At 44.4% G+C, this 18,119-nt stretch overlaps 1 protein-coding gene across 2 annotated transcripts; it reads left to right on the top strand.

The window, feature by feature from the left end:
• Positions 1–7,523: 7,523 nt before the first annotated feature.
• On the top strand, positions 7,524–14,964 carry LOC140729785 (uncharacterized). 2 transcript variants are annotated; one of them, XM_073050002.1, is made up of 2 exons: positions 7,524–7,556; positions 10,587–14,964. In XM_073050002.1, exon 2 carries the CDS (start codon positions 11,238–11,240, stop codon positions 12,039–12,041), a length of 804 nt encoding a protein of 267 aa, XP_072906103.1. In that variant the 5' UTR covers positions 7,524–7,556; positions 10,587–11,237; the 3' UTR covers positions 12,042–14,964. The 2 variants fall into 2 exon arrangements, with proteins under 2 accessions (XP_072906103.1, XP_072906104.1); XM_073050003.1 differs by having other exon boundaries at positions 7,538–7,739.
• The last annotated feature ends 3,155 nt before the right edge of the window (positions 14,965–18,119 follow it).

Genomic DNA, 18,119 nt, shown 5'->3' with positions numbered 1-18,119 from the left:
TTTGGCCTTACCAATGCCTTGTACAATTTTAACATTACATCCCAACTTCTGTATTCAATGCTCTGATTTATAAAGGCCAGCGTTCCAAACGCCTTCTTCACCACCCTATCTACATGAGACTCCACCTTCAGGGAACTATGCACTGTTATTCCTAGATCTCTCTGTTCCACTGCATTCCTCAATGCCCTACCATTTACCCTGTATGTTCTATTTGGATTATTCCTGCCAAAATGTAGAACCTCACACTTCTCAGCATTAAACTCCATCTGCCAACGTTCAGCCCATTCTTCTAACCGGCATAAATCTCCCTGCAAGCTTTGAAAACCCACCTCATTATCCACAACACCTCCTACCTTAGTATCATCAGCATACTTACTAATCCAATTTACCACCCCATCATCCAGATCATTTATGTATATTACAAACAACATTGGGCCCAAAACAGATCCCTGAGGCACCCCGCTAGTCACCGGCCTCCATCCCGATAAACAATTATCCACCACTACTCTCTGGCATCTCCCATCTAGCCACTGTTGAATCCATTTTATTACTCCAGCATTAATACCTAACGACTGAACCTTCTTAACTAACCTTCCATGTGGAACTTTGTCAAAGGCCTTGCTGAAGTCCATATAGACTACATCCACTGCCTTACCCTCGTCAACATTCCTCGTAACTACTTCAAAAAATTCAATAAGGTTTGTCAAACATGACCTTCCACGCACAAATCCATGCTGGCTACTCCTAATCAGATCCTGTCTATCCAGATAATTATAAATACTATCTCTAAGAATACTTTCCATTAATTTACCCACCACTGATGTCAAACTGACAGGTCTATAATTGCCAGGCTTACTTCTAGAACCCTTTTTAAACAATGGAACCACATGAGCAATACGCCAATCCTCCGACACAATCCCCGTTTCTAATGTCATCTGAAAGATCTCCGTCAGAGCTCCTGCTATCTCTACACAAACTTCCCTCAAGGTCCTGGGGAATATCCGGTCAGGACCCGGAGATTTATCCACTTTTAAATTTCTTAAAAGCGCCAGTACTTCCACCTCTTTAATTGTCATAGGTTCCATAACTTCCTTACTTGTTTCCCACACCTTACACCATTCAATATCCTTCTCCTTAGTGAATACCGAAGAGAAGAAATCGTTCAAAATCTCTCCCATCTCCCTCGGCTCCACACATAGCTGACCACCCTGATTCTCTAAGGGACCAATTTTATCCCTCACTATCCTCTTGCTTTTAATATAACTGTAGAAGCCTTTCGGATTTACTTCCACCTTATTTGCCAAACCAAACTCGTAACTTCTTTTAGCTTTTCTAATCTCTTTCTTAAGTTTCCTTTTACATTCTTTATATTCCTCGAGCAATTCCTTTACTCCATGCTGCCTATATCTATTGTTGACATCCCTCTTTTTTCGAACCAAGTTTCTAATATCCCTTGAAAACCATGGCGCTTTCAAACCTTTAACCTTTCCTTTCAACCGAACAGGAACATAAAGATTCTGTACCCTCATAATTTCACCCTTAAATGACCTCCATTTCTCTATTACATCCTTCCCATAAAACAACTTGACCCAATCCACTCTCTCTAAATCCCTGCGCATCTCCTCAAAGTTAGCCTTTCTCCAATCAAAAATCTCAACTCTAGGTCCAGTCCTGTCCTTCTCCATAATTATATTGAAGCTAATGCTATTGTGATCACTGGACCCGAAGTGCTCCCCAACACATACATCTGTCAGCTGACCTATCGCATTCCCTAACAGGAGATCCAACACTGCCCCATCTCTAGTCGGTACTTCTATGTATTGTTGCAAAAAACTATCCTGCACACATTTCACAAACTCTAAACCATCCAGCCCTTTTACAGAATGAGCTTCCCAATCTATGTGTGGAAAATTAAAATCTCACACAATCACCACCAATCCCACAAATATCTGCTATCTCCTTACACATTTGCTCTTCCAACTCACGCTATTGACGGGATGAAACCCAAACAGAGGCAAGGACAGGATACTGACAAGGCGAACCAGCCCCTACACTCGAATGCAGGGCCACTTATACTCCCGGCCCCAAGACGAGAATCAGGTGCCCACGATTAAGCTCCTAATGAGGCAAGGGACAGCCGTAAGACCCGGAGTCTGGAGTTCACGGGCCAGACCGTGAGCCGGAACATGGACTTCACAGACTGGACCATGACAGTATCAGATGATGAGAGGCATTGATCGTGTGGATAGCCAGAGGCTTTTCCCCAGGCATGAAAGGGCACAGTTTCAAGTGCTTGGAAGTAGGTAGAAGGGGAATGTCAGAGATAAGTTTTTGACACAGAGGGTGGTAGGTGTGTGGAATGCACTACCAGCAAGGGTGGTAGAAGTGGATAGAATAGGGTCTTTTAAGAGACTCTCAGGTACATGTAGCTTAGAAAAATAGTGGGCTATGCTGTAGGGAAATTCTAGGCAGTTTCTTGGGTAGGTTACATGGTCAGCACAACATTGTGGGCTGAAGGGCCTGTAATGTGTTGTAGATTTCTATGTTTCTAAAAATTCAAACATCAGAGATACAAAAGAACTCTCGGAAGTTTAATTTACAGTTTGTGCCTGTGGTAAAGAAGGCAAATGCAATGTTGCCATTTATTTCAAGGGGAATAGAATATAAAAGCAAGGAGATAATGCTGAGGCTTTATAAGACACTAGTTGGCAACAGTTTTGGGCCCCATATCTCAGACAGGATATGTTGTCGTTGGAGAGAGTCCAGAGGAGGCTCACAGTAATGATTCGGGAAATGAAGAGATTAACATATGAGGAGCGTTTGGCAGCTTTGGGCCTGTACTCACTGGAATTTAGAAGAATGCCAGGAGCTTTCATTGAATCTTATCGAATATTGAAAGGACTATATAAGATGGATGTGGAGAGGATGCTTCCTGTGGTAGGGGTATCCAGAACTGGAGGGCACAGCCTCAAAACTGAGGGGTGATCTTTTAGAACAGAAGTAAGGAGGAATTTTTTTATCCAGAGTGTAGTGAATCTGTAGAATGCTCAGCCACAGACTGCTGAGGAGGCCAAGTCCATGGGAATACTTAAAGTGGAATTTGATAGTTTCATGATTGGTCAGGGCATGAAAGGATATGATGAGAAGGCAACACACACAACACGCTGGGGGAGCTCAGCAGGTCGGGCAGCATCTGTGGAAATGACTAGTCAATGTTTTGGGTTGAGACCCTTCAGCAGGATGAGAAGGCAGTTGTATGGGTTTGAGTGGGATCCAGAATCAGGCATGATGGAATGGCGGAGCAGACTGGATAGGCTGAATGGCTTAATTCTGCTCCTATGTCTTGTGGTCTTATGGAGAATGAAGAGCTAAAGTCAGATCTGTTAGTGCTACAGTGGTTCAAAGAGAATTATTGGCATAAGAGAGGAGCTAGCCATAATTGATTGATGGGGAACACTTGCAGGGATGACAGTAGAGCAGCAATGTCTGGAATTTCTGGGAACAATTTGGAAAATATAGGAGATATTCCAGTTTGATATATTCCAGTTTGAACTGGAAGAAATATTTTAAAGTCAAGGTGACCCAACCATGACTGACAAGAACATTCAAAGCCAACATAAAAGCCAAAGAGAGGGCATATAATACAGCAAACATTAGAGGGGTGTTAGAAGATTGGGGAGCTTTTTAAAAAGCAACGTAAGGGAATTAAAAAAGTCACAAACAAGGAAAAATTGAAATATGAAGGTAAGTTTGCCAATAATATTAAAGAGTATACCACAAGTTTTTCAGATGCATGAAGTGTACAGAGAGGCAAGAGTAGACATCAGAATGCTGAAGTGGTAGTATTGGAAGAACAGAATCGGGTATTTTGCAGTAGCCTTCACTTTGGAAGACACGAACAGTACACTGGAAGTCTGAGAGAGTCAAGGGGCAGAAATGTATGAACTTGTCATTACTAGACAGAAGATACTTGGGAAACTGAAAGATCTGAAGGTAGATAATTCAACTGGACCAGATGCCATATACTCCAGGGTTCTGAAGATGGTGGTTGAAGAGATTGTGGAGATATTAATAATGATCTTTGAAGAATGAATAATTTCTGGTATGGTTCCAGAGAAATTGAAAGTTGGAAATGTCACTCCGCTCTTCAAGAAGGGAGAATGGCAGAAAAAAGGGAAATTATAGGCCAGTTAGCATGACCTCAGAGACTAGGAAGATGTTGGAATTCATTGTTAAAGATGTGGTTTCAGGGTACTTGGAGGCACATGATAAAATAGGCCGTAGTCAACATGGTTTCCTCAAGGGAAAATCTTGCCTGATAAATCTATTGGAGTTCTTTGAAGAAATAACAAGCAGAGTAAACAAAGGAGAGTTTGTGGATATTATGTCCTTGGAACTTCAGAAGGCCTTTGACACTGTACCACACATGAGGCTTCTTAACAAGCTACAAGCCCATGGTATTACTGGAAAGACACTAGCATGGATAAATTAGTAGCTGATTAGCAGGAGGCAAAGAGTGGGAATAAAGGGAGCCTTTTCTAGTTGGCTGTTGTTGACTAGTGGTGTCCCACCGGGATCTGGGTTGGGACTGCTTATTTTTATGTTATATGTCAATGACTATGATAATGGAATTGATGGTTTTCTGACAATACAAAAGTAGGTGGAGGAGTAGATAGTTTTGTTTAAGTAGAGAGGCTATTGAAGGACTTAGACATTAGGAGAATGGGCACAGAAGTGGTGGATGGAATACAATGTTGTGTCATGCATTTTGGTAGAAGGTTGAGTCAGTGGTGAGGAAGGAAAATACAATGTTAGTGTATATTTCAAGAGGATTGTAATATAAAAGGAAGGAGATAATGTTGAGTCTTTATAAAGCACTGGAGAGTCCTCAACTGGAGCAGTGTAATAGTTTTGGGTCCCTTATCTAAGAAAGGATGTGCTGACATTGGAGAGGGTTCAAAGGAGCTTCATGTGAAGAGCGCTTGATGGCTCAAGGCATGTACTCACTGGAATTCAGAAGAATGAGTGATGACTTCATTGAAACCTATTGAATGTTGAAAGGCCTCCACAGAGTGGATGTGGACAGGATGTTTTCTATGTTGGGGGAGTCAAGGACCAGAGGACACAGCTCAGAATAGAGGGATGCCCTTTCAGATGAGGAGGAATTTCTTTAGCCAGAGAGTGGTGAATCTGAGAATTTCATTGCCACAGGCAGCTGTGAAGGCTAAGTCATTGGGTATAGTTAAAACAGCAGTTGATAGATTCTTGATTAGTCAGGGCATGAAGGGATACATGGAGAAAGCAGGAGATTGAGTTAGGGATGGGCTGATCCTCTTCTGACTGGCTGCTGGTTACCAGTGGAGTTCCACAGGGGTTGGTGTTGGGACCACTGTTTTTTACGATGTACTATATGTCAATGATTTGGGCTATGGGATTAATGGATTTGTGGCTAAATTTGCCGATGATACAAAGATAGGTGGAGGAGCGGGTAGTGTTGACGAAACAGAGAGCCTACAGAGAGACTTAGATAGTTTAAGGGAATGGGCAATTAAGTGGTAAATGAAATATAATGTTGGAAAGTGTATGGTCATGCACTTTGGTGGAAGAAATAAATGGACAGACTATTATCTAGATGGAGAGAGAATTCAAAATGCAGAGATGCAAAGGGACTTGGGAGTCCTTGTGCAGGATACCCTAAAGGTTAACCTCCAGATTGAGTCCGTGGTGATGAAGGCGAATGCAATGTTGGCATTCATTTCTAGAGGTATAGAATATAAGAGCAAGGATGGTGTTGAGGCTGTATAAGGGAGTCGTGAGATCACACTTGGAGTATTGTGTGCCGTTTTGGGCTCCTTATTTTAGAAAGGATATAATGACATTGGAGAGGGTTCAGAGAAAATTCATGAGAATGATTCCAGGAATGAAAGGGTTACTGTATGAGGAACATCTGGCAGCTCTTGGGCTGTATTCCCTGGAGTTCAGGAGAATGGGGGGGATCGCATAGAAATATACTGAATGTTAAAAGGCCTGAACAGATCAGATATGGCAAAATTATTTCCCATGGTAGGGGATTCTAGGACAAGAAGGCACGACTTCAGGATTGAAGGGCATCCATTTAGAACAGCGATACAGAGAAATTACTTTAGTCAGAGGGTAGTAAATCTGTGGAATTTGTTGCCACGAGTGGCTGTGGAGGCCAAGTCATCGGGTGAATTTAAGACAGCGATAGATAGGTTCTTGAATAGCCAGGGCATCAAAGGGTGTGGGGAGAAGGCAGGGAAACTGGGATGACTGGAAGAATTGGATCAGCCGTGATTGAATGGTGGAGCAGACTCGATGGGCCGAATGGCTTACTTCAGCTCCTATATCTTATGGAAGCACTTCAGCGAAAATGGCTCTGCATGCAGCATGCAGTGGGCTAGCAATGCAGTGCTGAAGTGAACTAATCTGAATACTACAGGACTTCTGGTTTGTGGTTTCATACTTAATGTACACATGCTTTTTGCCATTTGTGTAATTTGTTCTTTTTCAGTACAGTGGGTGTTTGATGTTTTCTTGAATGGTTCCATGGTGTTTCTTTGTTTCATGGCTGCCTGCGTAAGTTGAATCTCAGGGCTGTATTCTGTATACATTCTTTGATAATAAATGTTCTTTGAACCTTTGAATCTGCAGAAATCACCTGACTGTGTGGCTAGGCATATCTCAAATGCAATCTATAAATTGCTGTTGATACATCCATTGTTGGTAGAATCTCAGATGGTGACGAGAGGGCATACAGGAGCAAGATAACCTTGTACTCAATGTCAGTTGGACCAAAGAGCTGTTTCTGGACTTCAGAAAGGGTAAGACGAGGGAACACATACCAATCCTCATTGAGGGTTCTGAAGTGGACTGAGTGAACAATGTCAAGTTCCTGGATGTCAATATCTCTGAGGATCTAACCTGGTCCCAACATATTGATGCAGCTATAAAGAAGGCAAGATAATGACTATACTTCATTAGGAGTTTTAGGAGATTTAGTTAGTCACCTAAAACACTCAAATTTCTACAGATGTACCGTGGATAGCATTCTTACAGGCATCATCACCATCTGGTTGGGGGGGGGGGTTACTGCACAGAATCATAGCGATCTGCAGAGCATTGTAAAATTAGTCAGCTCCATCATGGGTATTGGCCTCCATAGTTATCAAGACATCTTCAAGGTGCAGTGTCTCAGAAAAGCGTCTTCCATCATCAAGGACCCCCCAAGTCGTGCCCTTTTCTCACTGTTACCGTCAGGTAGGAGGTACAGAAGCCTGAAGGCACATGCTCAGCGATTCAGGAACAGCTTCTTCCCGACTTTGAATCTATGTATTTAACAAACACACATACACACAGACAAACACGCATATATTTACTATAATTAAGTCTTTTCTATATGTATTTATGTATTGCATTGACCTGCTGCTGCAACGTTAGTGACCCAGCGATCAAACACGCAGGCGTAAGGGTCAGAGATAATTTCTAAAATCGCGCATGCGCTTAGTGGACGAAAGCCTCTGGATGATCGGTAGCAGGTAGGAGTGGGTTCCGGGTAGGGAAGGGTTTCAACTGTGTCCGCACCGCAACTGAGGGACAATTGCTGCGAGCTCCGGACATACTATGGCCCCGCAAAACCGGGACAGTCCCGATTTTTTTTCTTCTCTCTCAGCTCCATGATCCTACCCGGCCCCCGGAGAGCTTTCCGCTGATGAGCAAAGGTGCTGGCGCCATTTCTTCGGCGCATGCGCAGCACTGGGTTCCTGACGGATAAATGAGTAGTTTTCGGGGTTTTGAGGCGGCCAAGGGTGACATTTAGTCCCTTTACCCAACACGCTAGTCTGTACGGCGTGTTTAGAAGCGCAGGCGGAGGGAATGGCTGTGCCAAACACTGCCGAGCTCCAGCTATCTAAATCCAAGGATTAAGAACTCGGAACAAAATTACAGTTCCGAGTTGATCGCGAATGAAGAGTTTACCTTCCAGTCAATGAAAATGTCAAGTAACACATACAAAATGCTGGAGAAGCTCGGCATCTATGGAAAAGAGTAAATAGCGGACGTTTCCTTTCGAGACCTTCATCAGGACTGGAAAGCGGTGGGGGGGGGGGGGTGAGTAGAATACAACTTTGGGGGAGGAGAGGAAGAAGTACAACGTGGCAGGTGACAGGTGAAACGGGAGTGGAGGGCCCATGAAGTACAGAACTGGAAATATGATTGGTGAGAGAGAAAAGGTTGGAGAAAGGAATATCTGATAGGAGAGGACAGAGATCATGGAAGAAAGGGGAGGGAGCACCAGAGGGGGATGATGGGCAGGTAAGAAGAGAAGGTATGAGAGGGAAACAAGAATGGGGAATGGTGAAGGAGGGGGTTGTTTCAGGAAGTTAAATCAATGTTCATGCCATCGGTTTGGAGGCTATCCAGATGTAACATAAGGTGTTGTTCTTCCAACCTGATGCACCATCAATAACTCACTCTGAGACGTAAGAAGCGAGATATCGGCTTTTATTGACCGGAAGAATGAACAACACTACATCCTGGAGAATGAGGCCAGGCTCAGGCCTCAATCGCCTTTATACAGGGGTCTGTGGGAGGAGCCACAGGAGCAGTCAGCAGGGGTCTGTGGGAGGAGCCACAGGAGCAGTCCAGACAGGTATATGTAGTTCACCACACAACCTAAGTGTGTGCTCATTGTAACAGTAGAGAGGGTCGTGGACTGACACGTCAGAATGGGAAGTAGAATTGAAATTGGTGGCCATTGGGAAATACTGCTTTTTGTGGCAGACAAAGTGAAAATGCTTAATGAAGTGGTCTCAATCTATGTTAGGTCTCATTGATAAAAAGAGGTTGCCATGTCGGGAGCACTGGATACAGTAGATGACCCCAACAGGTTCACAGTGAAGTGTCGCTTCACCTGAAAGAACTGTGGTGTCCCAATTGATAGTGATGGAGGAGGTATAGAGATAGGTGTGGCACTTGTTCTGCTTGCAAGGATAAGTGCCTGAAGGGAGATCAGTGGAGGGATGATTGAACAAGGGTTTTGCGCAGGGTGTGATCACTGTGGGGAATAGGTGGAAGGGAAAGATGTGCTTTGTAGTGGGATCCCATTGGAGATGGCAGAGGTTATGGAGAATTATGTGCTGGAAGAAGGGGCTTGTGGGGTGGTAGGTGAGGACAAAAGAAACTCTATCCCTGGTGTGGCAGCAGGAAGATGGGATGAGGGCAGATGTGCACGGAATGGAAGAGATGCGGGTGAGGGCAGTGTTGATGATGGAGGAAGGGAAGCCCATTTTTTTGAAATAGGATGACATTTCAGTTGTTTTGGAATGAAAAGCCTCATCCAGTGAGCAGGTCTGCCAGAGTTGGACAAACTGAGAAAAGAGAATGGCATTTTTACAAGTGACAGGGTGTTAAGATATTTATGAGAGTCAGTGAGTTTGTAAAAGATATCAGTAGATAGATTGGCCCTAGAGATGGAGACATAGAAATCGAGAAAGGGGAGAGAGGTGTCAGAAATTGACCAAGTAAATTTGAAGGTAGGGTAGAAGTTGGAGGCAAAGTTGATGAAATTGACAAGCTCAGCATGGGTGTAAAAAGCAGTAACAATGCAGACGTCAGTGCAGTGTAGGAAGAGTTGTGAAGCGATGCTGGTGTAGGCTTGAAACATGAATTGTTCCATGTATCCAACAAAAAGGTAGGCATAGCTGGGACTCATACCAGGATCAGTTCTGCCAGACAGAGGAAGCTGATGATGCAGGGGAACTGGTTGGGTCTGTTGACCGGGGTAACAAGTAACCTATAGCTTTCACATCAGAAAATTGCCACACTCCAGTGAGAAAAACTAGTGCCCTCCCCTTTGTGTAACACACACAAAATACTGGAGTAACTCAGCAGACTAGGCAGCATATATTGAAAAAAGTACAGTTGATGTTTCGGGCAGAGACCCTTTGACAGGATTGGAGGAAAAAATGAGTAGATTTAAAAGGTGGGGGAGGGCAGAGAGAAAAACAAGGTGATAGGTGAAACCAGGAGGGGGAGGCATGAAGTAAATAGCAGGGAAGTTGATTGGTGTAAGAGATACAGGCTGGAGAAGGGGGAGTCTGCAAAGTGGGGATAGAAAGCCATGAAGAAAGAAAAAGGGGAGGAGTACCAGAGGGAGGTGATGGGCAGGCAAGGAGATAAGCTGAAAGAGGGAAAAGGGGATGGCGACTGGTCAAGGAGAAGTCGGGGGAGTGGGGCCATTACCAAAAGTTCGAGAAATCGATTTTCATACCATCAGGGTAGAGGCTACCCGGACAGAATATAAGGTGTTATTCTTCCAAGATGAGCATGGCCTCATCACGACAGTCAAGGACGGGCCTATTGAAGATGAGCAGATGACACAGATAAAAACAGAGAATTTGAGATCAGTCTGGGTGCCTGCACTGTGTCTAGTTAGAAGATAAGTTTCTCCAATTTGGGTTGAACCTTGCTGTAACAATGTGAAATCAGAGCTTACAGTAGAGACTAAAATTACCTCATATGAAATATTGTCCTTCACCCATTGATGACTTTTGCAAATCTTTTTACAGGTTAGAAACAGCAAAGAATTTGCGTACAGGAATCTCAATCACAAGAAGTCAATTTTGCTGCCTCTGTCCAGATATTTAAGGAATGACCAGATATTTCCTTTGTAATAGCAATATATCTGTTGTTGATCCTTGGAGATAAAGAAGTATCTCATCTCAGCTGGAAACATGCTTTGTGTCTGAAATGAAGTTTTCTGTTGTAACTCAGTGAATTCCATTGGAACTGAGGTGCTGAGAACACACCAGCATTTGTTCACTGGAGATCAGTTCTTCAGCTGCATTGATTGTACAAGGGATTCACTATGTCTGATATCTGACTTGATGGATTGCCAGAGAATTGATAGCACAGAGATGTCATTCACCTGGTCTCAGTGCAGTAATGCTGACCTACACCAGTGAGTTCACAATGGGGAGAGGCCATTTACCTGTACTGTGCGTAGGAGGGTATCTACGCAGTCATCCAGCCTGAAGATACATCAAGTTCACACCACAGTGAAAAAGTTCACTTGCTCTCACTGCAGGAAGTGATTCATTCTGTTGTTCAAGCTTAAAATACATCAGAAAATTCACAGCATTGAGAGGCTGTTCACTTGCTCAGTACGTGGGAAGAGATTCACTCACTCATCCCACCTATAGACATACCAGTGAGTTGTTATGGGAGAGAGAGTGCTAACTGTTCCATGTATGCGAGGAGATGCACTCAGTCACCCGATCTGCTCTGAATGTGGGAAGGGATTCACTTTGTCGTCCCACGTACAGGCACATCAGTTAGTTCACACTGGGGAGAGGCTGTTCACCAGCTCAGACGGTGGGAAGGGATTTTCTCGATCATCTGACCTAATGGCACACCACACTGGGGAGATACCATTCATCTGCTCAGATTGTGGGAAGGGTTTTACTCATTTATGTCACTTAATGATACACCAGCGAATTCACACTGGGGAGAGGCCATTCACCTGCTCAGACTGTGGAAAGGCATTTGCTCGGTCATCAAACCTGCAGAGACACCAGCGAGTTCACACAGGAGAGAGGCCATTCATCTGTTCTGTGTGTGGGAAGGGATTCACTCAGTTAAGCAACCTTCGGACACACCAGTCAGTTCACACTGGGAAGAGGCCGTACATCTGCTCTGAATGTGGGAAGGGATTCACTCAGTCGTCCCACCTACAGACACACCAGTCGGTTCACACCGAAGAGAGGCCATTCACCTGCTCAGACTGTGGGAAGGGATTCACTCGGTCATCTCAGCTACTGGCACATCAGTCAGTTCACACTGGCGAAATGCCGTTTACCTGCTCCGACTGTGGGAAGGGATTTCCTCGATCATCTGAACTGAGGCTGCATCAGCGAGTTCACACTGGGGAGAGGCCGTTCACATGCTCTGAATGTGGGAAAGCATTTACTCAGTCATCCAACCTTGTGACACATCGACGAACTCACACCAGGGAAAAAGTTTAAATAAGTGGCCTGCTGGATATTTCACCATCGTGGTTGCTGAAAGCAGAGGCAAGTTCAAAAGTGGCTGTTGGTGTTGAGCTGTGCAATTATTGTTGCTGCTTATTACACCCATTTCTGACCCTGGTCACTAAGCATGGGAAGCACAGGAGTTTAATATTAAGGATCTGTGACAAATAAATCAGTTTTATTTTAAACAATGTCTTAGTGAATCTGCAACACACCCAGTGTACAGTATGAAGTCAACTCAGCCCAGTTGGTGCCTGCCAGTGTTTCTGTTCCAAAACAGTCCTTTTGAATCCATCTCTGCTGTTCACAGCTTGCTCTCCCTGTGTGATGGGATCCAAACAGTCACCACACTGTGGGTGAATAGGTTTCCCTTGAATTTCCTGCATGACTTTCTGCAGGCTGAAGAAGACCATAAGGCAAAGGTGCAGAATTAAGCCATTTAGCCCATTGAGTCTGCTCCACTGTTCAATCATGGCTGATCCTTTCTTCCTCTCCTTAGCCCCACAAGATGAGATGATTGCAATTATGTCTAATGTGTTCTTTGTGCCTCAAATTTCTGGGCTGAGAAAGAAGGACATTGGTAGTTAATCTCCTTATTCTTGCTCATTTCAACGTTATGGGTCATTTTCACTGCTTTTAAAGGGCTGTGTCTCACACAACTGGCTTGTTAGAATATACCACTGTAACTCTCGCTTGGGCTAGCAGCTTAATATGGGGGATGATAGCCTCCTGGCCCAGCCAAATTCAAGAAATCTTGTTTGGGTGGATGCTGCATGATGTGTCCCTATTACAAATCAGTACCCCGAAATAATAAACAGTACACAATATGCAGTTAAACTTTATAATTCTTACTTTGACTATATAGTAGAGAAAAGAAATAAAAGGAAAAAAAGGGCCCAATCTTATTAAACAGCCTGTTGCGCAAAGTTGGACCTCACTGATAAATTGATCGTTCACCATTGACCTTCGATCATCACCGCCCTTTGGACCCTCGCTCCGAGTCCACCCCGTCTGGCAGTCTACGATCTCTCCATTCGTGTCTTCTGTCCTCATCTCTCCCCGGCAAAAGCCCGCAAAAAATTTACTTCCTGATTCACAAGAGAGCAACAAAATCCTGATTGGCTAACATGCATACAACAGTCCTGTTTTCTCCAGCCATAACCCAAACATTGCTGCTATAGCGAAACCATTACCTCAGCAGTGAATATTACAGAGAAGCCAATTCATTAGCCTTAGCAGTGAAACACTACAGAGAAGCCATTATAGCGCGTTACACCACTGTCCTCTAAAATCTGAAAGCAGAATAGGGAACCATTAGTTGGATGAATAAACTCTTCTCTGGTTTCCAGCTGGGCCCTGTTGTCAATTGTAACAATGTTTCAATGGCAAACTCTACCATCTTCTTCAGGGATTATGCCTGGGCATGTCTCGTCCAGTGGTATTTATAGCCTTTCACCCATTGATATCTTTTGAAAACTTTTACCGGACAGAAAAGGCAAAGGATTTGTGTACAACAATATCAAACACAACTCATGAGTTCTGTGAATGTCAGATCACGAGCACTTGAATACCATTGATCTTTGAATGTGCCGTTTCAGATATTAGATAGCATTCTAGATAGATACCACACCAGTCATAGTAAGGAGAACCCGGCCACATGTCAGATTTGGATGAAGCAACCTGTAGCTAAATCTTGTAAATTGTCTCCAAGTTATTGAAGAAGTGAACACCAGGGTCCTTAGAATATTCCAGCATATCTTCATTAGAGATCAGATGCTCAACTGCTTGAAGTGTGTGTAACCGCAGTATATCAGTTGTTGATCCTTGGAAAATAAGGCATATCTCATCCCAGCTTGAATTGTGCATCTGCTTTGTATCTGAAATGAAGTTTTCTAGTTCGCACTAAAAAGGCCATTTATCTGCTCAGACTGGAAAAGGATTCATTCAGTTATCCCAACTTGTGAGGCAATAGTGAGTTCACACTGAGAGGCTGCAAAGTGGTTTACTTGGTCAACCCACTTGTTCAAACACCAATGTTCACACGGGGAGGTAGTTTAAATAACTATGTTAATTTTTAACATTGCATTTGGTGAGCCCAGTTGCAAATTTAACAGTGAATGTTGGTGCCAGATTATGCAGTTATTTCTGCTGTTCATCACAGCTGGAGCTGAACCCTGGTCACTGGGCACAGGAGGGGTTTGTTCTGATGACACTAGCCTTTAATTGCATTGGTGGTAAATACTGTAGATATGTCATAAATAAATCAGTTCTATTTTAAATCTTGTGTCTCTTGTCCTTGCTGCCTCTGCACACGCTTATTGTACTGTAGAGTGGCCATTCTTGCCCTCTGGTCCCTTCTTTACCTCTGTTCACTCAGCTTCCTTTAAATCCATCCTTGCTGTTCATCTCCGACTCCCCCTATAGTGATGGTTTCTGAATGGTCACCACTCTGGATGAAGTGACATCACTGATCAACTAGTCTCTGATAAGTTACACTCGTTCTTCATTCAAACTTAATTAACTTGTGCATAAGGGCAACAGTCCAACCTTGTCTTTGAATTGCTCTGAAACTTCTGCTCAGAATTGTCAAATTTTTATGGGTATTGACGAATTGAAATCTTTGACATCACTTCTCCAGAATAAGTTGTTGACATTTCAGGTCGAGACCCTTCATCATCCACACTCTAGGTCTTGCTATTCCCCACGCCTCCCGTAATCCCCATCTGCTCTCCCCATCTCATGATTTCCCCCTTCTCTGGGTCTCCCCTCTCAACAGTCTTTAGGTGGCTTCACACCCTGCTCCTCTGTCCCTTCTCTGGGTTGCTCAGTTTCCTCAAACACGTCTCTGGGATGCCTCCCTCACCCCACATCTCTGGGTTGCTCCTATTCTCCCAATGTCTGTCACCCCTTTACCCCCTTCCTCCTACACTATATCACTCCCTTCTGCCCTCCCCTGTCTACTGGGTGACCCATTCCCCTGCTCAGTCTGGGTTTCACTCTTCCTCTCCTCACCCCCTCCAGCTGTAACATAGAAAGCCTACAGCACAATACATGCCCTTCGGCCCACAAAGTTGTGCCAAACTTGTCCTTACCTGAGAAATTAACGAGGGTTACCCATAGCCCTCTATTTTTCTGAGCTCCGTATACCTGTCCAGGAGTCTCTTAAAAGATCCTATCATATCTGCCTCCACCGCCATCACCGGCAGCTCATTCCATGTATTCACCACTCTGCGTGTAGCCCACCTGGCTTGCCGCTCATGTTCGTCTAGGGAAATCAGCTTTCGGCCCCGCTGAACAGGGTATTCAAGTTTGGGTGGATGCTGTGTAATGTACCCCAGTACAAACCCCCAATACAAAATATAAGACAGTACACAATATGCGATTAAATGATTACAGTACACTTTATATCTCTTACTTTGCTATGTGGTTGGTAGAGAAACAAAATATAAAAGGAAAAGGCGCCACTTTTATTAAATAGTTCATGTACAAAAATCTTCGGAGCTCACACATCAGGTGTTCCTCCGTAAATGACCTCCGCTGAAATGTCGCCAACCTCCGGACCCTCGAATTCCCATATACGCCATCCAGTGTTCACCGAGCACTCTTCACACTCATCCTTCCTCCTCACTCTCCTCCACCAAAAGCCCACGAAAAACCCCGCTTCCAGACATACAAGAAAGAATAACATTTCTCCCATTGGTTCACTACCCGTTATCAGTAGTTATAACCCAAACATTACTGCTATAGAAAAACCATAACCTCAGCAGTTAACATTACAGAGAAACCATTACATTAGCCTTAGCAGTTAACATTACAGAGAAGCCATTACATGCATAAAACACTTACCCCTGATGTCTCCTCTGTACCTACTTCCAAGCACCTTAAAACTGTGCCCTCTTGTGCTAGCCATTTCAGCCCTGGGAAAAAGCCTCTCACTATCCATGGGATCAATGCCTCTCATCATCTTATACATCTTTATCAGATCACCTCTCATCCTCTATTGCTCCAAGGAAAAAAGGCCGAGTTCACTCTACGGTTTCCACATCCTTCCTGTAGTGAGGCGACCAGAACTGAGCACAGTACTTCAAGTGGGGTCTGACCAAGGCAGCAGCTTTGAGTGTCCTATGGACTTGGACCCCAAGATCCCTCTGATCTTCCACAGTCAAGAGTCTTACTGTTAGTACTATATTCTGCCATCCTATTTGACCTACCAAAAGGAACCACCTCACACTAAACTGGGTTGAACTCCACCTATCATTTCTCAGCCCAGTTTTGCATCCTATCAATGTCCAGCTGTAGCCTCTGACAGCCCTCCACATGATCCACAACACCTCCAACCTTTGTGTCATCAGCAAATTTACTAACCCATCCCTCCACTGCTTCATCCAGGTCATTTATAAAAATCATGAAGAGTAGGGTTCCCAGAACAGATCCTGAGGCACAGATCCCTGAGGGTCCCTCCAGGCAGAATATGACCCGTCTACAACCACTCTTTGCCTTCTGTGGGCAAGCCAGTTCTGGACCCACAGAGCAGTGTCCCCTTGGATACTGTTCCTCCTTACTTTCCTTATAAGCCTTGCATGGGGTACCTTATCAAATACATTGCTGAAATCCATATACACGACATCTACTGCTCTATCTTCATCAATGTGTTTAGTCACATCCTCCAAAAATTCAATTAAGTCACCCACTTCCCTCAGCTTCACAGCTTCCATCACCAGGTTAACCTTGCCCCCTTCCATATCCTCAATCACCCCCCCACCCCTGTCTCTGGGTTACCCCTGTCCCATCTCCCTCAGCCCATTTCTGTGTCGCCCCTTCCCACCTCCTTTGCTTACCACCACTCCTACCACGTCTCTGGGTCACCCTCTTTCCCCACCACTGCTGTTCCTGGGTCACTTCACCCACCCACATTTGAATTGCTGCATTTCACCCTCTCCCCTCACCTTTCTCTATATTGATCCTTTTTCTGTCCCCCAGTGTCCCTGGGTCTCCCTCTTCCCAACTCACTCATCCCTTCAGGTCTCCTATCACCCTCCCTCCCCTGATGGTGGGTTGCCCCCTTCCCGTAGTCTCCGGAGCTCCTTCCGTATTCCCTCATCTCTAAATCTCCTCCCCTCTACTGTCATCTTTGGATCTCCTTCTACCCTCGACTTTGGATCTCCTTCCCCCTACTTGCACCTATAGATCGCCACCTTGCCCCTATCCTCGTCTCTGGATCTCCTCCTTCCCACTGCCGTCATCTCTGGATCTTCTTCTCCTTTGGTTCAAGAGTATGAGGTTTGAGGGGTAATAACTGTCCCTAGCCATGGTAGTGTGAGTCCTGAGGCTTCTGAACCTTCTTCCTGATGGCAGCAGTGAGAAAAGAGCATGCCCTGGGTGGTGGGCATCCCCCATGATGGTTGCTGTATTCCTGTGACAATGCTTCATGTAGATGTGCTCCATGGTGCTGAGGGCTTTACCTGTGATGGACCGGACCATATCCATTTCTTCTGGTAAGATTTTCCATTCAAGGGCATTGCTGTAACAAGAAGGGGTCAATAAATACTGGGTGTTTTTTATAGACCACCCAGTAGTAACAGGGACATTGAGGAGCAGATAGCGAGACAGATTCCAGAAATGTGTAAAAATAACAGGGTTGTGGTGGGAGATTTAAATTTCCCAAATATTGATTGGCATCTCCCTAGAGTGAGGTGTTTAGATGGGGTGGAATTTGTTAGGTGTGTTCAGGAAGGTTTCCTGACAATATGTAGATAAGCCTATAAGAGAGGCTGTACTTGATCTGGTATTGGGAAATGAACCTGGTCAGGTGTCAGGTCTCTCAGTGGGAGAGCATTTTGGAGATTGTGATCACAATTCTATCTCCTTTACCATAGATTTGAAGAGAGATAGGAACAGACAAGTTTGGAAAGTGTTTAATTGGAGTAAAGTGAAATACGAAGCTATCAAGCAGGAACTTGGAAGCATAAATTGGGAACAGATGTTCTCAGGGAAATTATGGCAGGAATGTGGCAAATGTTATGGGGATATTTGCATGGCGTTCTTCATAGGTACATTCCAATGAGACAGGGA

The sequence above is a fragment of the Hemitrygon akajei genome, chromosome 6 (assembly GCF_048418815.1).
Source record: "Hemitrygon akajei chromosome 6, sHemAka1.3, whole genome shotgun sequence".
NCBI lineage: Eukaryota > Metazoa > Chordata > Chondrichthyes > Myliobatiformes > Dasyatidae > Hemitrygon > Hemitrygon akajei.
Note: the sequence above shows the minus strand (reverse complement) of the source record. Positions and strands in the feature narration are given on the sequence as shown.